At 44.6% G+C, this 23,458-nt stretch overlaps 1 protein-coding gene across 2 annotated transcripts in view; it reads right to left on the bottom strand.

Moving 5' to 3' along the window:
• Positions 1 to 3,166: 3,166 nt before the first annotated feature.
• Positions 3,167 to 23,458, bottom strand: part of LOC142418369 (amine oxidase [flavin-containing] A-like) — a 37,644-nt gene continuing 17,352 nt past the window's right edge. Inside the window, exons 4-15 of one of the 2 annotated variants that reach the window (XM_075520124.1) lie at positions 19,996 to 20,100; positions 18,643 to 18,734; positions 15,451 to 15,592; positions 13,198 to 13,347; positions 11,675 to 11,834; positions 10,291 to 10,387; positions 8,678 to 8,731; positions 7,699 to 7,756; positions 7,169 to 7,266; positions 5,579 to 5,690; positions 4,037 to 4,099; positions 3,167 to 3,537 (exon numbers count right to left, since the gene is read on the bottom strand). In XM_075520124.1, the coding sequence (XP_075376239.1) occupies positions 3,382 to 3,537; positions 4,037 to 4,099; positions 5,579 to 5,690; positions 7,169 to 7,266; positions 7,699 to 7,756; positions 8,678 to 8,731; positions 10,291 to 10,387; positions 11,675 to 11,834; positions 13,198 to 13,347; positions 15,451 to 15,592; positions 18,643 to 18,734; positions 19,996 to 20,100 (1,287 nt within the window). In that variant the 3' untranslated portion in view covers positions 3,167 to 3,381. The remainder of the gene's footprint in view (positions 3,538 to 4,036; positions 4,100 to 5,578; positions 5,691 to 7,168; positions 7,267 to 7,698; positions 7,757 to 8,677; positions 8,732 to 10,290; positions 10,388 to 11,674; positions 11,835 to 13,197; positions 13,348 to 15,450; positions 15,593 to 18,642; positions 18,735 to 19,995; positions 20,101 to 23,458) is intronic. The other variant, XM_075520134.1, reaches the window with a different exon arrangement.

The raw sequence follows: 23,458 nt of genomic DNA on the forward strand, positions 1-23,458 counted from the left end.
GAAAGGCTAATTATGTGACATGCTGTGAGGGGCTTGGGCACAGCTGCTGTGGTATCTGTAAGCAAACCCAGCAATTTAATTAAAAAAGAGGCAGGTTCTCTCCCATGCATCATCTCCGCTTGCTTATTTTGGACCGCCTGATCTATCTGCTCCGTTGTGCTTCTTATTTCACTGCTAGTATGGAGCATGAGTATTTTTTTTTTCTCTTTCCCCTCTGCTGCTCCTTCTGCCAGTGCTTGCTCTGGTCTTTGCTTTATTTCCAAGCATCAAACAGCAGCCTTTTCACCTGAGGCTTTCCCATTTCCCAGCCGTGTCAATGCAATTCAGTTCCCACCCCGGTGCTGATGGACTTGGGGTGGACCTTGGCCTCTCCCATCTCACCCCTTCCTTTGAGAGGACAGAGCATCTCCCACCTCTGCCGAGGGCGTGCAGGGCTCTTCCTCCGAAAACTGGGGCACTGAGCACCCCTGGTTAGGGAAGGTCCCCAAAGGCTTTCCCACTCCATGGCCTGGGTGAGGACTCCGCTGGGTCCCCAGCAGAAAGAGGTGTTTCCACGGTGCTTCAGCCTCACGCTTTTAATAACAGCAGCTTGGAGAGTTGTCAGCGGTGATAAACTCGGTCCCATTCTGTTTCAAAATTGGTTTAAGAAAGATGCCTGCCTGTTTAATATTTAAGCTAAATGTTTAATGTTTAAACAGGGAAATTGTTCTGATTGTCAGAAAGGGCATTAAAGCAGGATGGAAACCGGTCTATAATCTCTGACAAACGCTGCCCTTTCTCTGCAGCAGCGTGGTGCCTGGGAGCCGCAGGAGTTTCAGAAATGCCAATTTTAATCAACCTCTTTCATTTCATTTGCTGCTTACCACTCCGACAGCAGTGAGACGTGCTTTTTCCCTGCGAAGCGGGGAACATTGTACCTGGCCCTGTTTAACAGTTTGAGACTAGTTCAGCTGAATTGAACTTGCACTTCAAAATCCAAACGAATTGCAATAGAAATGTGCGTGGATAAGGTGAAAAGCGAAGCTGGATGGTGTTGGCCCGCGAGCGTATTCCAGATGGTTTGGGGGGTCCCTTTTGCATGTGCGCACAAAAGCTGCGAAATTCAGATGTCAAGTTTAAAGTCAGCACAAAAATGAATGGCTCTGACTGCCACACGTACACGTATGGATGAATATTTCTGAACAGATATGGACAGCGTTTTTCAGGCAGTGGAAATATCCCCCTGGGGAAAGTGTGTAACGGGGCAGAACCGTTTGATGCCACAAAAGGCTTGTCAGGAGCGAGCCTGTGCTCCCTCCCCGAGCCCTCAGACGGGCACTGCGGCCGTGCCAGGCTGCACGCACGGGGCAGCCCTGGCACACAGGAATCCCTGCTTGGTAATGGCTGGAGCTGGGGAGAAAACCTGCAGGGAGCTCGAGCCAAACAGCAACTCATGTTAGTCACTTCCCCTCCCTTAAAACGTTCCTAAGGTGGATGGTAAACTGCCCTGGCAAACGACCTGTCAAAAATCCTTTAAATAAGCATTTAATACTACAGTTTAGTGTGTTCAAAATCCAACATTGCTGCTTCCTGCTGAGACTATTCTCTCCTTTCCAGTGTGGATAATTTGAAGTCCACGTGTGAGTTCAAGGTAGATGGGAAAGCTGAAGCTGAAAATGTAGATAGTCTTCTTATAAATAATCTGTTCAGGTTCCCCCCCCCCCCGAGAAATTGGTAGTGGCTGTCTGATCCTCACGAAGAATGGCTGCAAACAATGAACAAAGTTGCTCAGGAGACACGTGCTGTCTGTACAACCTCTTCTGTACGGTCCTTAACACTGGCACCGTGAGCACCTGCTCACATCTGATGCCAAGGGGCTGCCTGAAGCACCCCTCCCTTCTGGAAAGGGCTTTGGTTTGGAGCCCACCAGCACCTCTGCTGAGACTGGTCTGCACTTATGGTGTCTACAAGGCCTTTGTACAAAAAAGGGAGAGGACATATGAATGTGGTTGAAGCAGAGGCCAGGAGCGAAGTCATCTTGGGTAGGCAGGTATTTCTGTTGGCGTATACAAATGGATCATATCAAGCAGAGCAAGGGGTCGGTGGCTGCTGCCTGTGATGTGCCTAGTGATTTAACACAGGTGCAAAGAAACACCGCCTTCTGCAAACTCACAAAAAAACAACGCGAGAAAGAATCTGAAGAAAAGTTTATAGAAGAGCTCCTCTTATCAAGGTTTCAGGACTATTGAAAGGCACATTTCACCCATATTGAATGACAGTTGAGTTCATGGACACATACAATGCTCACATTTCATGGCAAAAAGACCACATAATGATGGTACGTTGTGAAACATATATTCCAGACTTCAGTTAAACACTAAAGTGATTATTTTAAGTGTTTCATGTACATAATAAGAGCGGAACAGGCAGATGCATCCAATTACTGTAATTTACAAGGCAGTAATTCAAGCCCCAAATATATTTCTCCTTAGTGGAGGAAGGCGGTACAGATTACGAGCAGAACGAGGGGCAGCAAATTGACAGGGAGCCAGGAAGCTGCTGCCATTTGGAAAATAACAGCTAGCATCTGCTGCAAGTTGGAGGGGCTTTAACTTCGCTAACTCATTTCACTCCGCTTCAACAGCGAACGGCCGGGCTGGATCAGATGCTCCTGGGCCAGGAAGCAACCGAGAGCCGCGCCGTGGCCGTGCCACGCTGACGCAGGCAGCCTGCAGAACAGATAAGCACGGATGTTTGCTCAGTAGCGGGCAGAATAAAGTCCACTAGCGCTTCCTCTCTCACCGTTTAGCGAGCTGCTTCGTGCTAATTACCTCTTTTCAACCAGCTCGTGGTTAAGTTTCACGTTGTGATGATTAATAATTAATCAAATGCACTGGAAAATTAATTTGGCAATTCTATGTCTGATTGGCATGCTAATCTCTTCTGTGCAGCAGGGATGTTATAGGAATAACCTTGGATATTCTGAGCCACTAACCGAGGTGAATACATAAGGGTATTTATTATCTCGTGTGGTAAAAAACAAAGCAGCGAGTGGAAACGAATGCGTTCTCCAAGGCCTCTTTGCCTTTCGGGAAAGGTGTGATCTGCATTTTGCCTTCCCTCTGTTAGGAATATACCATCAATATTATCACGTCCAATCAAAACAAATGGACAAGGAAAATGCAAATTTGAAAAATGCCCCCACGGTTGATTTATTTCTGTTTCGCTGGTAGCAACTGCAGTAGATTTGATGCATTAATTATGGTACTAAAAAGAAAAATCACAAGGAGAACAACTTTTGCCCTTTCCAGCTGTCCGTGCCACTTCTCTCCAAAAATAACACCCATCTGGTGAAAGGGAAGAAGAGAGAGTATGCAGCTTCCACTGGATGTGTGGTCCCCACTAGTTTCGAATTAGTAGTCCCTTTTTATAGGCAAACAGCCCCGCAGCAGCCACAGAGGTGAAACACACGGTAGAGCTCAGCAGGCACAGCAGTCCCGGCACGGACGGCAGGTTCCTCTCCCAGAAGCTGGTGGTGAACGGTCGGGCTGGGACATCCTGGGGGAGAGAAGAGATGGTACCACTGCAGGGTCTCCCTCACCGTGTGAGTGGGAGGCAGCAAACATCTGACACTAGGCTAGGGAGATCACAGGTTTTCCCGAGGACCAGACTGGGGGTGGGAAGGAGGGTCAGGGCCGTGAAACGTGTATCTTCTGTCATCCTGAACAGCCACAGGACAGTGAAGGTAGAGTTACTTGTGACTGGGAGGAGGTTATCTTTGGCTTAAAACCATGGCCTGGGACTGGGCAGAACTAGGCTGATTTCCTGCATTTTGCAGTCCCCCAGGCTCCGAGATCTTTGTCCGTGGCTCTTGGCCATCCACCCCTCAGACAGGGGTAACAATATTCCTCGGATGAGTCAAAAAAATGAATACCATCAGCATGTGAGGTAAACAAAACCTTGCCCGGGGGCAGGCCCCATAGGAATCCCCGAAACAGGGACCGCAGCCTGCTTGAGGGGTGCGTGCCTGACCGGGTGACAAGAAAGCCCGGCTTACCTTCGACTCTGGCTCTGGCATCCAAATTTCATCCTCTGAGATCCTCCCCATACTGTGCAATACCTAGAAGAAAAAATTATTTGTACCATGTGAGAAAAAATTAAAACCCATGCTACTTTCAGTTTTGGAAAAGCAGAGCAAGTCAGAGCAAGGTGACATTGATAAAAGGCATAACTATGACTAGCTGAAAGTGCCTTGAACCAGAAAATGTATAGTGATTTCTCCAGTTATATCACCAAAGAGAGAAGAAGGAGGCAGTTTTGGTAGTTTGTGTAAATATATAACAGCTGGTCATCAAATGGTTGTGTGCCTACCCAGTGTTTTAAGGATAAAAGGACAGTTTCAGAGAGTCATTTGTAAAAAGTAGGACTTCTCTCAGAAATCCACACAAACTACAGCTTCTCCAGATGTTTATTTTAAATTTTCTTCTGAGCACAAGTAAAAATGCTTTTTCACAGTTTGAGACAGTTTGAGAAATAGCAAGGTGACGTTACCGCCATGCACTCGGGATGCAAAGCCTGTTAGGAATGATGCTGCTTGGACCACAAACTAGAAAGAGGAGAGAGACAACTCTGGGGCTTTCAAAGCATACAATTACAAAGTTATCTCTTGGCTATTCAGGCAGTACAAAGCTCATCGAGGATTTTTGTTGAGAATAAACTGATTGTAACAATCACGGAGATTCTCGGGGCAAATGAATGTCTCCAGAAGAGACAGCTAACCATCTTTGTAACTACTGCTCACAGGCATGGAGAAAAGAAAAGAGAAGTTAGGTGACTTGAAACAGAGCAAGTAATGAGGATTATAAGGCGAACATGACGTTCTGTCAAACAGAAGCAAAGGGCTGATTTTCCCTTAAATAACAGCTCTGTGGCTCTGCCATACAGCAGTTGTAACTGTAATGTACACCCTTTAATGGGTTTTTCCCCTCCCTCCAGACTGTTGTAAAGGAATTTCACTGTGACTGGGAACCCAGCCCAGTGTGTGTCATTCTGAGGAGATGTAGACATTATCAGAGCCGCCCATTACGAATTCATAAAGCCGAGCTAACGGTACCCTCTCATAAAAGGAGAAGCAGAAGGGATAGATCAAAAATGAGAACAATGCTCAGATTTCCAGACTGCGGCATAGGAAATAGCTGCATGCATTTGTAATGACTTAAATTACTTTTAAAACATACAGTGATTAATTAGTTAGAAATTGTGGTAGTATATCTAAGGGCAGCATCAGGTTGGAGGGTTTTTCCTCTGGACATGAGGTATACAGCATGAGCTTCATTTTAAGTCTCCAGTGCAGCAATGCACTGCATAATGTTCTGATTTGGGTGAGATTCTTGGCTTCGCTTTATTCAACAGCAAACTAAGTAAAGTTTAGGAAAAAAAAAGGCTTTGGTTCACATCCTTTTCTGGGATTCTTCCCCATCAATTCCAGGAGCCTCTGCACAATTACAGGGTGTGATGCACAAAATCAGACCCTCTGAGCTGTACTTAATCCTTTTTAACCTTTTAACAGAGATGTTGAAAGCAAACCAATGGTCTGTACCTCTCTGGCTGCTCTCTCTCCTGCCTGTACAGCCCCCTCCATGTATCCACTCCATTCGGTAGCTGTCTCTGTGCCAGCAAAGTAGATTCTGTCAATGGGCTGGCGAATGATCCTTCAAAACAAATGGAGAATGTCAGATGACAAGTAACAGGAAGGCGATGATCCTTCTAAAAGCAATTTATGAGCTTTGATGGAGCGCTCAACTTCAGTTCTCCAGAATTCCTGCAGACCTGGGCTGGGGAGCATGGTGCAATAAGCCGTCCCTGCAGGACCACCTACCTGCTTCTGTACACAAAACTCAAGATCTGAGAGAGAGAAAATCTAAGGCATAAATCAGTGTACCCAGCTTCCGTGCAAAATAATACGAGCCTTATTTTAGTGCTGGGACAAGGGATAATCCTAACAGCCTCCAGAAATGCAGTGCAGCTGATAGATTTACGTCTTCTGCATGGCAGCTTTGTTGTTATCCTGCCATTACAATGGGATGTGAATGATGTTTTTGCAGTAATGGGTCACTAATACAGCTTCTGTTTGGAGGTTGGACCTGCCTGGCTGCAAGTCCTGCCAAAAGGGGAAGGCAGCTGAAGGCCTCTGCGTTCAGGGAGTTGCATTCGCCCCACCTGGTCATATGAGCCAGCCCCTCAGCCGTGCAAAGCTGCACAAGCATCCCGGTCAACCCCGCCATAGGTAATGAGCTACCCCTTTCCCGCGGAGAGACGTGCTTGCTCTAAGGGCTCCCATCTAACCCCCGACTAGGTTTTCCCTGTCTGCCTGACACCAGCTTCCCCAGGTCACAAGCCTCACCCATCGCTGCCCAGGTGCTCAGATAAATTACAGCAGAAGAGTCTGTGCACGAGATGACTTCTTCCCACACGCACCTTGGCACAGAGGCAGGGTGTAACTCCGTGACGGATGTGCTAAGGAGCTCACGCTGCGATGCGCTACGTGGTTTGTCTGGTCTTTGGCTATGGATGCAAGATTTGTCTGGTTGTTCCTATTTCTTGTTCCCATGTTCAGCATGCTAAACTGTGCCTTCCACACACTTTTCAGTGATATACCTAGTATTAATCAGTATTATCTAACACGTTCCTTTAGGAATACAGCAATTCTGCGTGGGAAGAGCGTGGGAGGCTTTGCTGGGTGGGAGGAGCGAATGAGTTTTCATGTTTTGTGTCTTCCCCTCGTGATGTGACCCAGTGGGCTTCACCAGAACCTGATGCTCCACCTACACAGTCAGCGGAGACTCTTCATCTGTCCAAGATGTGTGCCCTCAAGGTCTTAGAAAGCATTAAAAGGACCTATTGCAAATACTGCATAGCGGCAAATACTGTACGTAACATAGCAGGGAAAGGTTTCCTGGCTCTAGCAGGTCCCTTTGTGACTGTGCTTTGTTTCCTTGAAAGTCACAAGAGAAACTCTGCTCTTACCGAAGTCAATAGCAAGATCCTTATTAGCTGGGGAGTAGGGGAGCAGAAAGAGGGTTGGAGTTCCCCCAATATGCTACATGTGCCATAAGTTTGTTGCATAAGGTATATCATTGTACACGAGCTAAGAAATGTAAATAGGAAAGCAAAGCATTCTCTGGCTTACCTTCCATAAGAATACATTATGCCTGGTGGGAAGTAGGCTGTGTAACAACCCCCTGAATATTGCTCCATGCTCCAGTTCTTTTCTTCATAATGCACAGGCTGTAAGTATTAGCAAACATTAGAGGGTGAAACAGCAGCAGAGAAATTGGAAATAAAAAACAAATTTCCTTTGAAGAGGGAAAAAACAGGCTAAGGGTACCTGTCAAAGGAGTGCCATGTCATCTGGCTAATGCTATCCATCTGCACAAAACAAATCTTTGCACTCTTACAGAAGCCCTAGCTTCCCATGGGGAAATGACAGGACAAATTAAACCATGCACTGCCTTTCTCTTTTCTTGTAAGGAGTGAGATTGGCAGCTCTTTTCTTCCTGTACTAGATGCTGCTGCCCTCCCCTTGGGAGTACAGATTGTATGGCACAACATGCAATTTTCAGTACATATTTTAGGTACCAGGAATTTTGACTTCATCTTCTAGAACAAAGGAGCAACATTACTGTACAACAGAGGTGAAAACAGGCATTCATTTCTTACTTGTAAAGCTTCCTGCATCCCCATTGCCTTGGCATATGCCTCACAGATCTTCTTCTTCCTACATGAAAATAAAATCAGAGTCAGATTAAAAAAAGGTGGGAAAAAACCTCTCAGCTATTGCTCTTCTTATAAAAAAATCACATTTATTGCAATACATTGGAAAGAAAGTTGGGTTTCGCTTTGTTTTTAAGTCTGATTTCAAGTTCTTAACATACATTTTTCAAATGCTTATGCCTAAATGTGACATCCAAAATGGACCCAGGGAATGGGAAATGAAGGTTGATTTTGGCAATGAGCTCTGAAAAAATAAATCTTTGTACAGTTATTTTAGGATGCAGAGCCAATTCATTCTCATGTTCACTGGTGTAAGACCAGAAGAGAAGCAATATAAATCAATGAAATCCCTACAGATTTACTATAGCTGAGAACAAAATATGAGCTGGAGAATACTACTCACATTCCTAAGCAGAACTCCTCCTTCACTTGCATGTGTACCAAAAATCACATTTAGAAAGTGCTGTTTGTTCATTTCACAGACTATTGGAGAAACCATATTGTTGTAAACACGGAGGTTTAAAAATTTTATCACCCAGTCTGAATGTGAAGGACACCCAAAACTATGCATGTCAGCGCTCCCTGTATCCTTGGGGTGAAGCATCACTCAGTGGGGACACAGTCTGGGAACGTCTTCAGAAAAATCTCAGTTCACATAGAAACACAGAGCTGGTAAGTCGTAACATGGAAGAGGGGGCAGGACTTGGAAACTCAGAAATATGCATAACTGGATGGACATTAGCATTAGCGTCTTGGCCTGTTTATGCTAAAAGCTCAACTTTTGCCCCAATTTCCAGTGTTGGTAGTTGCACTGAGCATGTGTATACGTGCATACGCACACACATATCCACACACATATTCCTGTGGGGAAGCATCCCAGAGAACTGACTTATTTCTGAAATATTTACAATTTCTGAACTCTTACCTCTCTTCCTTAGTGAGATGGGCCAGTTTAACAGCCTTTCTGGTAAGGATGAAACTGGAATGAAAAATATGGCATATAAATATCACGCAGTCTCAGCACCCCAGCTGATCCGCAAGCTCTTGCTTGAAATTACTCTAAATAAAGACAGGCAAAGCACTTTACCGGTACGTAATGGGCTTGACATTTTTTCATCATACCTCATCACTTAATAATTACAGGTCACACCGGTGAAAAGGCCTGTGAGGGGTACCCTGGGGAGTTAATTGAAAGGGAGGGCATACGTTTCCAGGGGGCAGGCGCAGAGGTCTGCCTGGCAGCTACCAGATGAGAAAGCTGCGGATTGCAAGTGTGTTTTCAAAGCTGCCAGCACCGGCCTCATGTTGCTCTGGGGGAATGAACTCTCCATCCCTGCTGACTCAGGAGAGCAAAGTTATACCCAAAGTGGGCAGAGAGACAACAGTGTCCAGCAAACTAGCTTGCACTGCCTACCCTCTTATACCTAGGTCTTATCCAAAAGGACTGAGGCCCTGAGTTTTCTTGAGCTTTAGAGGTCTCGCAGACAGCTGGCCATACCACTGCCCGTGCCATTTGGTGATAATAAGTGATGGGAGCTTGCTGCTCTGACAAGCACGGCAGTGTCATGGACCAGTCCTGTAAGAACTGGGATTAATATTTATTCAGCCTGAAGGAAACAGATTTGGTGATTAGTTCATCTGACCTTAGTGGAGATACTTGGGGGATGAAGTATGTTCCTGCACTCTTTTAGAAAGTTGCATAAATCCACAAGGAGAAAGCAGGAAACTGTTTGCCATATGGGGTTTGGAGGAGGCTTATTGCTCTCAGGTCATAGAAATTTTTAAGCCTTGAACATGCCCATAAACATGTACAGTTCAGTAGAAGTGGCAAGCTTTCCTTGCCAGATACTTAAGGAGTAGTTGCCTGACATTTATATTGGCCTTTTTTTGGCAGTCTCACCTCAGATTACAGCGGAAACATTTGTAAAGATTGTTTGTTCACATTGGCTTAACCTATTTTAAAAACCAGCCAATGCTGTTACATATTTTCCCATCTGTTTGTCCAAACTACAACTTTTTTACTTGGCAGTTTCTTCAGAATCCCCATTTCTTCGCTTCACAGCTGCTGCCCGGCTCAAGCACCAGCTGATGTTCGTTGTCCTGCCTCAGCTCAACGCGGGGAGGAGGCAAATGAGGATTTCTTGGACAACTGTATTTCATTTTGGCCCAGGTGCTAAATACAATGCCCACCATAAGTCGAATACAGGCTCACAAAGCTGAGTAAGAAAGGGATTTATTTCTAAATCTACTCCACAGCAAAAAAACATTAACTGAATGCTTAAAATGAACTACAGCTGAATTCAGCAACTCCTTCCCAACCATTTTCTTTGTATTAGGCTATTTGTAGCAGAAGCTTCACCTAAAAGCTTATACAGCCTAGAGAGGCACAAGAGGCTTGTCGGAAGTGTTCTCCATCTATGAAGACTGTGGGAGTGGGCACAACGGATGTAACCTGGCCATTTCCCCTCTTCCTCCTCCTCCCATTCCTTCATACAAAAATAAATACACATCTGTAAGTATGGGCTAGAAGCTCCTAACCCCATAATGGCAGGGAAAGATCCATCAGGTTTCGTGTCATCTATGGTTATTCCAATTGGAGATTCTTCATCCTCAATGATGAAGGAACCGCAATAACCTAAGGGGGGGAAAGAAAACAAAATTATTATCAGAGAAACTTGTTGATGATCATTGTTTCTGACAGTAATGAGCAACGAAAATTATCCATAAAAGGAATTGTACAGTAATTCTTTTGCCACCAATAATACCTACATGTCTGAAGCGTTTTTGTAACAGTCTCTCTCCTCTCTTCCCTCTGACTTTTGGAAATTTTGTACACAGACTCAAGAAAGTCATATTTAATTTCCATTATTACTTAGCAAGGAATTTCTGTGGATTGCTGCAAATCCCTTTGGCTTTCTATATTGGAGGCACTAAACATTAAAAATAAACGGATCTAGCAAGAACTGTGATGGTTCATTCCATGAGTAACTTCGGCCAAAATAACAACAGCAGCAACAAAACCCAGCGTAATTACATCTGGTCACTGCGGGCTCAAAGTTACACCCTGTATTGATTTTGCTGACGATAAGACTGTCAGGAATGGCATCCTGTAACATTAATGCAACAGAAACATGGGCCGTCTAATCTCGTATCACATCAGTACATGTTTCAGATGAACATGCAAAAAAACCCATATAGATAACAATGTATAAACCTGCCTACATTTCTTTCTAATCCCAGTGGCCGGTTTATGCCCTGAAACATGCAAAATTATATTCTTTTGATGAAGAAATATTCTTGCCCAGTGCAACTCTCAACATCATTACATAGGAATTGGAAAACAATCTGTTCATACAAATAGTTCCGGAACTGGTATCAGGTAAGCTGAGAAACACATGATGTTGCAGCACATGGAAAAAATATCTTGAGTTTAACAAAAAGCTAACCTACTTTCTCCAGTCCTCTGAGATATCAAGTCTGCAGAACAAAGGATTAAAAACAGGGAAAGGTCTTGCTTACACCTTAAGCTCTCCTTGTCATCTGCTGTAAATTCTCTTCGGCTGCCCTAACTCTGGCCCTGCAGAAGCAGGGACTTGCTGCTGCAGGGGCACTGCTTCTGTGCATTGCAGGTTTCAGCAATGCTTCCTGGGGAAACCTTGCTTGTTCTCTCAGTCGTCCCTCCTCAGCTAGCAACAGTGAGATTCGGGATCCTATTGGGTCTGGACTCACCTTCAGGAAAAGGCATGCACTCAAGCTTGAAGGAAGAGCTCTCCTTTCTAAGGAGCTTTACCTTCCCTTTTCTGTGCATTTGGTTTTGGGGTTTTGCACATTTAACCCCCCTTGGATTTATTTCCTGATAGACAGCAGAGCTTCAAAATTCACATAGCACTGGGCTCCCCAGCCCTTCACTTTCCCCACCTACCCTTCCTCCGCCAGAAGGCTTCTCTGTAGTACACCATGCATTTTATGACACAGCCCATAGGCAAACGCTGAATTAACTGGTTTCTCTTTGGTGGCAGTTCTGGTTTGTAATGAATCTTTGTTGTCATGATCGGAGGGATAGCACTGATCACATGCTTGCCCTGAAATGTAAAACACAGTCAGTACAGAAGAGGCACTGCCTCACACTGAGCTCGCCCCACAGGACACCTTTCAAAGATGCTCTTATCAGTTGTCAACAACCTTCCCACACCTGACTTTGCTACTTGCCTTTCCTACACAGATATTTCCAGGTGACCAAAATAATTATGCCATCTCAGAAAAAGGAGTTGGGAAACATATCGTTTTGTGGTTAGATGATTCTTGACAGCTTTCTGGACACTACAGGACCAGAGATGACACTTGGCTGGAGACATGTGGGTGAATGGGAGAAGATAGATCTTATGGCATAGGTAAAACTGCCTTTTATCGTCCCCAGGAAAATATGACCCACATTTGTCCAAATTATAAGGTGTTTAAAAAAAAAAAAAAATCACTTTTGTGCACGTTCACAGGATACTATTTCAGGACAAGCAACACTGATGGTGATTTTGGCTTTCCTGAACATGCTCCGTCCCTCTTGCAGGTCCTGTGTCTGACTGGAGGGATGAAGGACGCTCTGCTTCGGGGCTCAGGGTGACCCTATATCACTACAGACACTGCTGCTCTCAGGTGCTCTCACACCGGTGGGGCTGCTGAGTACAGGAAAGCCATCTCCTCCGACTTGGCTGCTGCTCAGTCAGCATGGAGGGAGAAGCCTGTGGTTTAACTCCAGGGTTTAAAAATCCCTGGAGAAGGGAGAGAGTCCCTCCTCCAGGACATCCTTAGACCAGCTTCTCTGCCAAACAGCCCCTTCCCTTTCTGCTAACTTTCTCTAAATGTCCTCCAAATGCTGCCGCTGGTGAGATGGGGGTCTTGCAGACCGTGACGGTCCTGCACAAACCACCCTCACCTCTGTGGCAGGCTGGGCTCTGCGTGCAGAAGGGAGCTTCTGCCCCATGGGTGCCACGGCAGGTAGTCACGTACTAACGGAGCATTTCACAGCGCTGCTGCACACAGGTGGCTGAGCCCTGGCCTCTCCTAACTTGTGACAAGCTGACCTCGCAGATCTTACTAATGGTGTTTGAAATGTCTTTTTTTTTCTGCAAACCATGAACTTCGATATGAACAAGAATGTTATCTTTCCTTTCTTTGAAATGGTCTCAGTGAGGAACTAAAATGTAAAAATATATAATCACAGAAAAAGTTAAGACAGGAAAGGCAGTCTAACGACAGAAACGAACTAGCAGAACACCAAGAAGTGACCCAGTCATAAATAAATCTGTAAAGTAGGTTTCACAGAGTGTCAGGGTAGTCTGAGAAACAGACACACACAAATGGGTACTTCCTGATCACATCTGGCTAAGAGCTACAGCAGATGTATTCCCCCACTAAATGCATACTCTACTTTTATTCTGATCAAATTACCTCATATATCTCATGGTTTAGAGTCTCCACAATGACATTATCACCTGTCTGATCAATACGGACCACAGGTCGCTCCAGTTTAACTCTGCCTTTGAGGCGTTCCATTATTTTCTCTGATATCTGACCAGAACCCCCTTTAAACTTCCTCTCCTAAAAAACAAACAGAAAAGAAACACAAACAAAAAATCACCAGCGTTAATCACAATGACATTGAAGATGACTTCTGCTCATAATCAAGAAAATTGAGGCCAAATCTGCGAGTCCTAAGGGTGTGTAAAGAGACCCAGAGTTTCAGAAGAGCAAAGGCATAAACCTGAGCCTCAGTGGGGACTGCTGCCCAAACCACTTTTGCAATGGCTTCCTCAATCAGCTGGCTTACAGACTTATGAAGCCTAGAGAACAAACAAATATAATGCAGGTATACTAGCTAGCATAAACATATCACTTCATAAAAAAGAGGGTTTGGGTATTTTACCCATCACCGTGCTACCAAAACCCTCATGTGTGACAAAGACACCAACTTGCATCTGTACAGCGAAAGGCTGCACCAGCCCAGAAGCAAGACAGATCTTTAACTGTGTCTGGCCTTGAGTGCAGCAGGCAATGAGCTTTATCTGTCCCTGGGAAGACACAAAGACATTGTTGTCTGGAAAAAGCACAATCTGTGACATGTATTTCCTTGCGATGTCTGTGCAGAGGCCCAGGGGAAGCTCTAACCCTCTTTTATCTACCAGCCAGCAGCGTTATATCAAGCAGCTCACTTTTACATATAAGATGCTGGTACTGGCAGGGAGGAAAGGATCCACAAAGTCTTGTGCTGAAAGACTGAAATGGCTGCCTGAAGAAGTTTTATAAGACTCATCATGGCCGCTAAGTCAGAAACCCTTAGTGTTAGTGGTTTTGCTCAACTGATTTTGATTGGGGTGAGGGGAGAGGGGAGGATGGTAGAAACCAAGACAGCTTGCCCCATCCAGGCACAAAGAAAAGGAAGTGCTCTTCCCAGGCTAGCTTTCCCCTCTCCACATGTCTTGTTTAGCTACGAGTATCTTGGAATTAATTTTATTTTTAATTCTTGCTGCAACATCTAGCAGTTGCTGACATGCAACTGCTAGATGTTGCATTGCAGGTTTCAGCAATGCTTCCCGGGGAAACCTTGCTTGTTCTCTCAGTCGTCCCTCCTCAGCTAGCAACAGTGAGATTCGGGATCCTATTGGGTCTGGACTCACCTTCAGGAAAAGGCATGCACTCAAGCTTGAAGGAAGAGCTCTCCTTTCTAAGGAGCTTTACCTTCCCTTTTCTGTGCGTTTGGTTTTGGGGTTTTGCACATTTAACCCCCCGGGGTTAAGGGACAGCAAATGTGACTGAGGGGCTCCTGAGGAGGAAGGCTCTTGGGTCTTGCTCCTACCTCAGGGCAGCATTAGCTCTACTTACATCCTTCCTGACACATGGTTGTCTATTCTTACCCTAATGGACAGATGTTGATGGAGACTTCACATCTCTCCAGGCACCTTATCTTAATGTCTCCCTATCCCGGCACACTTGGAAGGGTGTGGTATTGTCTCCACCTTTGCTGTTGGTAGCTTAAGTCTGAAATGCTGCATGTGCTTTCTGAGGCTGCATCAACGGCATTAACTGAGGTAGGAGGCTAGTAAAGGGTGCCCACATACCACATCCAAATTACTTTGACAGCCCCTTCTCCCCTTTTCTGAAACTTCATCCAGAACAGTCACATGAAAACCATGATGTTCTGCAGGCAACCAGGCACGTGCCACGACCAAGGCAAGAAACAGTCTGAAATAGCTCATAAAACATGCTGCCATGTGGGCAAGGGCCTTTTGCTATCTACTTCCAACTCTTGTCATTAGAGGCTTCAATGCCAAGAAAACGTATTTCACTCTGACGTACACTTGCTTTGAACTCTCGAAAACATTCAAATGTGCTAAGTAACATATAGAAAACAAATTGGCAAAAAAGCAACAAAACAGCAACCAGAGGACTGTGCTGAAGTGAATGCAGGAAAAAACAATCGATTAAATTGTCCCAATTTATCCCAAAGCCTAGCTAATAAAATACCTTATTGTACAGAGTTAGCTGAGAGGCTTGTTCCACCCCATGAGAACATAATTGTCTCTGGTGCCACATGAACTTGGTGTTTCATCCTCTTTTCATTAATTGCAGGGCTTTGACAGGTACAACACTCCACTTGCTCTTTATGGTTTCAAGAGAGGAGGAAGAATATGAGATATTTTGTACCTGGCCCCCATTGGTGATAGAGAAAATCCTGGCTGTGCCCCCACACTGCCTCACGTACCACAGGAACCAGAGAGCAGAGACTTCATGAGGCTCAGAGGTGACATTGACGTTCACAAAGAAGGTGGCAAATTCTTTAGCAGCTCTACATGAGACACAGGAGCAGAAACAGGCAGTGAGTAAATGTGACTTCCTGACTGCTTTCAGGATTTTCTTTGTTATTCTCGATCAGGGCTGCTTTCCCAAAGTCAGAGAAGCCAAGGTGATTTATATCTGTCTTATTTTTTAGGCTGTAGCGAGACTGTTTCAATGGGTTTATATCAGCACCTCCCTCCCTCCCAAAGCATTCACCCATTCAGTTTGAAATCCCACTGATTTCACCTTAGTTATTTCTTTAAATAGTTTCCCAGCTGCTATTCCTTTCATCAGAACAAATATTTTTCTCAACAGGAAAATGCATTTAGTAATCAGTTAGTGAAACTCTTCTGCATTTCTCCTCCATGGAGAGCTCATTGGGCACATCATTTCCAAGGTCTGATGGGTCCCACAGGACTCAACTAGCCGCACGGCCAAGACATTCCATCAACCATGTAACACTACTGCACAGAACTTTTGTGAAACCAAGAATCAGACATGGTAAATAACCCAGAGAAACCAAATTGGCAATCATTGCCATAAATATAAGGAGAGGGTCAGCTGTCTACCACAATAAGCCTCTGAACATAAACAGAGTTACAGCAGCAGCAAACGAGACCCTGGCTATTCATATTTCTTTCATTTGTGGCTGTGGATTGCTAAGAGAATTGAGATCATTTTGCAAAGAAGGTGAAAGGTTTTTGACTTGGATGAAGTTTCATAAAACAACATGAATTTATCATCATCTGCTAAAGGAAGGAACTTTGCAAGTTATCTGGGCTAAAATATGTAACTTATAAACTTTTATAACCTCATTTCCCTAGGTATGAAGTCCAGACACCTCTATTTCATTAGCCAGGATATGAAGACATCCTGCACGCAAGAACCCTCTGCAACAATCCTGCAAGCACCAAGACACTAAACAGCTGCAGCAGGTTCAGGCCTGAGAAACGTGAAGAGAGCCTCCAGGATCAGGAGATGTTGATCTGTGACACATGACAAACAAATCTTCTTTTATAATCTTGACCCAAGTCATACAGAAAATACTGTGGAAGAGTTTTTCTGTTTAGGGCACTACAGTTTTTAACTATGTGTAGAAAAATCTGGCTCGGCTTGAAGATCTAAAATGGCTTTTTACTGAGTTTTTGAACATGTTTCAGCTGAGCACATCCATTTAAAATTGGAGTGCCACAAAACCATTGGCAGTAGAAGCAATCTTGCAGAGAAGCATGTTACAGGAGAGATCACTATAAACCCAGTTCTCCTTGTACTCCACCGGCTCCCTGACCAAGAGGAAGAGTAAAAACTAGAAGAGGAAGAGCCAGTGCACTTGCAACAGAAAGGGTAGTTCGAAGTGACCAAGTTTGCAGGCAAACTGCTCATAAAACTAATTGTAAAGAAAACTACAATGCCACAGAGAGCAAGAGAAAGTCCAAATGACTGTACCTTGTATCACATGGAGCTGGAGCAAGATTTAAGCCAGGAAAATAAATTTCAAATGGAAAGTTTTGGTCAGGAAGCTGCACGCACAGTGCTAAACCACAGTCAGAATGAAAGGGCAAACAGAGCACAGCCGCACAAATAAAAGATGCTGAATACAAGGGAGGAGAGCGTTCCAGAATAGCACAGGGGCCGGCACAGCAAGCGGGGACACAAGTGCTCAATGAGCACACTTCTCGTTGCCTTATAAAGAGAATTAATTGAAAAAGAAAAGGAAGAAAAGAGTATTTCCAGTTGTCATCACCTCATATTGAACATTGATCCTTTTTTTATTCATACAGTGTGGTCCCTCATAGACATATAAAACACACTGGTCATCTTCTAGGTGATACAACACCTTGGGCCCTCTTCCTACCAACTAGGGTTGATGCTCTGTTGGACCTGCTACTCACAGACAAGGAAGACCTGTCGGATGATGCAAAGGTGAAGGGCAGCCTTGGCTGCAGTGGCCATGAGACTGTGGAGTTTAAGATCCCGAGAGGAGTAAGGCAAACAGCAGAATTGCAACCCTGGATTTCGGAAGAGCAGATTTTATCCTCCTCAAGGACCTGCTTGGCAGCATCTCATGGGAAACTACCCTGTAGGGCAAAGAGGCCCAGAAGAGTTGGCTGGCATTCAAGGACAGCTTCCCAGGAGCAGAGGGAGGGTGCACGGCAATGGGCAAACCTGAGCAAGTGCAGCAACAGGCTTGCTGGGACGAACACGGAGCTCCCGACCAGGCTCAGGCACAAACCAGCCAGGGAGGTGAAAGGCAACAAGAAAGGTTGCCTCAGCTGCCTTGTTTCCCTCCAAGGGTTTCGGAGGCCCAGCAGGTACTACTGCTGAAACAAGGAGCAGCATTTGAACTTCTCCAGAGTTTCCACAGCCAACAGCTGCTCACTCCCCCCCTCCTCGGGTCTTGCACTGCCCCATCCATTGCACAACCATTGGAAAGCAGCTGCCCTCTGGCACGGCGTGCTGCTCTCCGATGTGCCAGCGGCACCTGCCTGCTCCATGGTACACGTGATGCAGCTCATGCAGTAAAAGCAATGATAACTGTGCAGGAGAGGACACAGCCAAGAGTCAGAGGGCATCACTCCTCATCTCCTAGCCTGCCGTGGGGCTGGGGAAGCCCCCTCACCTCCTTCTGCCTCCATTTCTGTGCCTGCAAGTGACCTTTATTCATGCCCTCAAAGCACGGGTTTATTTACATGTTGCTTTTCCTAAAGACAAAGGCACACATTCTCCAACTGAGGGAAGTGAAAGCACGGTGAGAAGAGCCCATGCTGTCACTCTTGTGTGCGTGGGCCCTGTGCATGTCATTCTTGTGTGCATGTGTGAGGCGAACCCCAGGTTTCCCCAGCACTTCTAATCCCACCTGCCAGCCAACCCAAGCTCTGTGTACCACCTTATTCTCCACAGGCCCTCACCCACCGCCTGACAACAGCCCATCACAAAGACCGGCCTCATCTCAAACACCTCCTGCTCTGTCACCACCTGTACCCCAGCTGTACGCAGAATTTGCCACAGAGCCACTATCATTCTACAGCTGGATTTCAAAGTGAATAAAGAGTTATGTACTTGGTCCAGCAAATCTTATTTATCAGCTCTTTCATGGTCATTTTGTCCCATTCTTCAGCATGCGGAGCGTCCCATGGTGCTTCAAGAGGAATCTGGAGACAGAGGCGAAATATTCAAGAAATTATTCAGTACTATATCACTGCCTGGTCATAGCTAGTTAGTAGCACAGAGTTGATTGATATGTTGGCCAGGAGTTGCTTTTGCCCCCTGCATGTGGCTGTAAATTTGGAATAAATTCACTAAATGGAATAGTTTCAATTCACACCTTTGGGCATGAATTGTACCATAACCACCAAATCTGGCTTTGTCTGACCAGTGAACTATATCCATATACTGGGACTCGTCTGGCCTTTAGCCATCCAGAAGTGAGGTGTCTACTCTAATTTAGTCGTCTTGGTGTCCTCTAACAGCTGAGGGAAAAATTCTTTCTCCAGTCAGACGTTCAGTCAGTTACAAGATGGGTATCTGAAGGCCCCTGAGTATCTCTGTTAACTACAGAGGGAGCAAAAATGTCTAGACTATTACATTATTTTTAGACAGTTAAATTCTTAATAATAATCCATTGCACGTGAGTACCATGACATGGGAGGACACTACCGTATATTTGAATCTTTAAAAAATATATATTATTTGACAAAAAAATGTGTAGTACCATGTACAAATTTGATTCTGCAAAACCACATAAGCCCGATGAACTTTGCAGGAATACAGTCAGTTATGCTTGAAGGTTATTCTAAGGTAGGGCCCCTGGTTTGTAGCCAGGTTGTAAAGCAACTGATAAATATTTGAAAGACAGCATGACGCTCCAGGGGCTACTTTTTGCACACAGGAAGATCTGCAGTTGTACTGCTTGAATTTTGAAGGCATTTACTGTTTAAGAATTTTAGAAATAAATTTACTATGAAGCCAAACTGGCGCCCAGCTTAGGCAGCTACAAAAAACAATCATCCTTATCCAAAAAGGCTGTCATAGGGGAAGGGGAAAAACCCTTCTCATCTCCCAGCTCTCGGAGTGGTTTTCCCTGGCATGAGAAAGTACATACACTGAGGTTCAACCTCATTTTTTTCAGATATGTTAGACACCTCCAGATCTTTTTGTATCCTCTCATAGAATCATAGAATGGTTTGGGTTGAAAGGGACTTTTAAAGGCCATGTAGTCCAACCCCCTCTCAGTGAGGAAGCCCTGTTACTCCTGATAGTTCCTGGGCAATTAGATATCTTTCCTGATGGATGCTTCTTTTTTTTTATATTAAAGAAGCAATAAAAAAGCCTGCCAGAAACAAAACAAAACAAAACCAGATTTACTCATGGTGACATGAGCATTGCAGGAAACATGCAATTTACGCAGCCTACCTCTTTTCCCAGCTTGTCCATGGTCCTCCAGAAGTTATTGTAATCCAGATAAACTAAGGGATTCCATGTTGAAGGGGAAATACCTGTGAAATAGCGTGACTTTCCCTAAAATACACATAAGAACATAAGCAACTGAAACACAACAGAGTATATCTTCATTACTCAAGAACACAAAATTCTCAGTCATCACACGGTTGACCTTTTGCCCCAAAAGACCTATTCTTTTTCCTTTTTTTTTTTTCCCCCTGCACATGCATGTAAGCAATGGAATGCATGAAGCTAAGTGTGAGGGGAAACAACAGTTGGGCTGACATTAAAAAGGACAATAACACTTTTTTTGTTTTTATTCAGAGGGGATGGGGAGGGATACATTTGTACTGAGCAGCTTGTCAAATTCTGGGCTAAGGAGACTCAAGCAATGGCCAAGCAGGTAATATTCCTTGTACCTAAGCATTCTTCATTATTACATATGAATGAAGCTAACGTTTGCCTGCCTGCTGAAATGTGTATCCTAAAATTTGCATGGGTCTAAAATTGCATGCATTTTAAACTATCTAAGCACCTCACCTATAAAAAGCAAACATACCTCTTTATTATGACAAGTACCTGGGGAAACCTAGCCTAAAAAAAAAAAAAATTGCCAAAAAGAAAGATTTTGGCTGCAGGAAGAAAAATTTCACACACTTGCAAAAATGGTATCAGTACTTACAATGTGTATGACACATAGCTGCAACAGCAATACAGACTGTTTCAGATAATCCTGCGATATAATGATAAGCAAAACAATCTAACAGCAGCTGGTTCTTTGTGATAACTTTAATCTGAAAGATGAACTGACTGAGCAGGCAACATTTTCTCCTATTAAATTGTTTTGAACCTTCCCCCATGTAACTCAACAGCAAATTTCTCATCAGACCTCTTAAATGTTTGCTCTTCCAGGTGTGTCAAAAGTTTGCATGAGGTTACATGGCAGGATGCAGCGAACACGCTGGACCATGACAGGTAGGAGCTGTGGCGCTAAGCTGTGTGCAATATGCTTTTCAGTGCAATGTATACCATGCCAGCCTATTGCACCTGGCAGGTGGGAGTCACAGACCAAGTGAGAGGCTGCAGTGCCGCAAATGCGTGAGATGGTGACCCAGGGACAGGGGCACATGAAGCAGGAGCCAAACGCCCCTTCCCCACACTCAGCGCGACAGAATTTATCAGTCTTCACCACTGATAATTGTGTATGTGTGTGTAAATACATATGGATTTCTGATATTCTTCAGAACATTTTTCTGCAAAGATCGTAACAAAGATAAAAGGTGCAAGATGAAACTTGGAGACCATAGTGAGCTTTCAGACTTGGTAAAAGCAGTAAAAAAGCCGAACTCCCACATTTTGGTCAACTTTTGTCATCCCCAGGGCAGGTAAAACGGAGGAGAGAAGAGTACATGGGTAGGGGACAGAAGTCTTGCTATGGCCAGCACTGCTTGGTCCCTCTCTCGCCAGAGGACGGCTGCAGCGGTGCCCCAGCTCCAGTGGCTGGCCGGGCCCGCAGCCCACTATGCCTTACCTCCTCCCCATCTCCAGTGAGGGCAGCAGCAAAAACGCTCTCCTCTTTGGTCTAGACAGAGTAATCTCTGCTCCGGGCCTAGCAAAGCACAAGGTTATGATCTCAGCACTTAGTTCAGCTTCAGATCCCAGTGCTTAAAGGCGTTGTTTTCTAAATTTCCAACAAATGTTGAGTTTTCTTTTCAAGTCACCAGGATGCCTCTGGTGGTGGTTGGTTACTTCTGGATTTCTGGGTCTGTAATCTTATTCTTGTGTACTTTTTTTCTTTCTTTTATCCCTGTTTCTTCCTGTTTTAGAGAGTTATGTTGGAGGAAGGTGGGTGGGGGATGCTGCTCCAGCCTTCTCCTGGTGCACGTGTGTATGCAAAACACACTTCTGCCATGGCAAGAACAGAGAAAATGTTCCTGTGAACTACCAGCAAGGGAATCCTCTGCACAACTCTGCCTCTTCCTTTTCCTTGAGCACGATTTCTCACTGCCAGTTTGAAGCACTGTGTGTTCAGCCACAGAAAAGAGGACCAAAAAATGCATGCAAAGTGATATACTGCATGCTACAGCTGTATCAAACAAGGAAATCCTGATACGGAGCAGTAATAAATTGCTAATAATTTTCTTCTTATTGCACAACTTTTTTTTTTTTTTCCAAAAGATCATCAAATACTGCTCCTTCAAAGTTCATTTATGGCTAGACTTTTTATTCTGGTCAGGAATGCAGGTGCCATCAATGTGTCTTCCCTGACGTGCTTTAACACCAATAATCCTGCCCTTAAGCAGAAGTGAGGAGCAATGCTGCCAGGCCACCCAACAACAGGTGAAGATAAGTTATTACTGAAGTTCTGTCACGTCAATATTGCAAGGGGACAACGGGACAAGATAAGCCCGCCGTTCAGGAGTAGCAGGGAAAACTTCCCAAAGTTTTCCACTGTTTAGTAAGACCTCTTTTCACACAGCTTTTCGATAAGTGACTGCACTTGCACTGAGAGCTGTAACTTGCAAATACCTATCCTTGGCTTACTTAACTCAAAAAAAGAAGCACTTATTTAAAAAGAAAGTAAAACAAGTAACTTCTTCTAAGGCTTCTCTCCTCCTCTTGTTTTCAGCCAAATCTATTCCTTATATTGCTGGAAACAACAGCCCAAGAAAAGTCTCTCTCAGTAACTCTATGAGGTTTGTGCCAAAACAGCTTTTCCATCTCCCAGTATTAACTCTACCGTGTTCAACAGCTACAGCTTCAGGAACTCCCAAACTATCCTATTTGCTGCAGGTCAGGTAATTGGTGAGAGAACCTGCCCGCTGCCTGGCTACCTAATATTTTCCTCTGAATTTTCCACCTCTATACTAGCTTTAGATCATCATAACCACAAACCGCTGAGGATTGATCAAGAAATCTTATGACTTCAGACACTGGTATGACCTGTATCACATCAGTATTCATTTATCTGCTATTTGAAAAAAGAACTATCCTTTCATTACTGATCTGAAAATATTATTATCCCCATATCTTCGGTCAATGGCATAGCCCAGGAAGATCAATGGGAAAACATATTTTATGCCCTGAGAACTATGAAATGCCAACTGATAATTAACAGGCTAAAGTTGCATTACTTGTTGCTCTCTTCAGCATGCAAAAAACTGTAATTTCAGTAAGACTGGAGACCAAGGGCAGGAAAAGTCAGAAAAATACAACTGTGCTAACAGACCTGGAAGAGACTGAATTCAGAGAGCCTGAAATAGTTCACAGACACACTAACTCCTTGCACTGGGGGACTGAACCTATAAAAGGTGGGAGCTGATCGGAGGAAAGCCCAATTCTAACAAATTCCAGGAAAGAAACTCCCATTGCCCATCAGAGAGCATTAGCCAAACAACATTAGCCACATCAGTTTTTCAGTTCTCCTTCTTGCACA

The sequence above is a fragment of the Mycteria americana genome, chromosome 1, assembly GCF_035582795.1.
Source record: "Mycteria americana isolate JAX WOST 10 ecotype Jacksonville Zoo and Gardens chromosome 1, USCA_MyAme_1.0, whole genome shotgun sequence".
NCBI lineage: Eukaryota > Metazoa > Chordata > Aves > Ciconiiformes > Ciconiidae > Mycteria > Mycteria americana.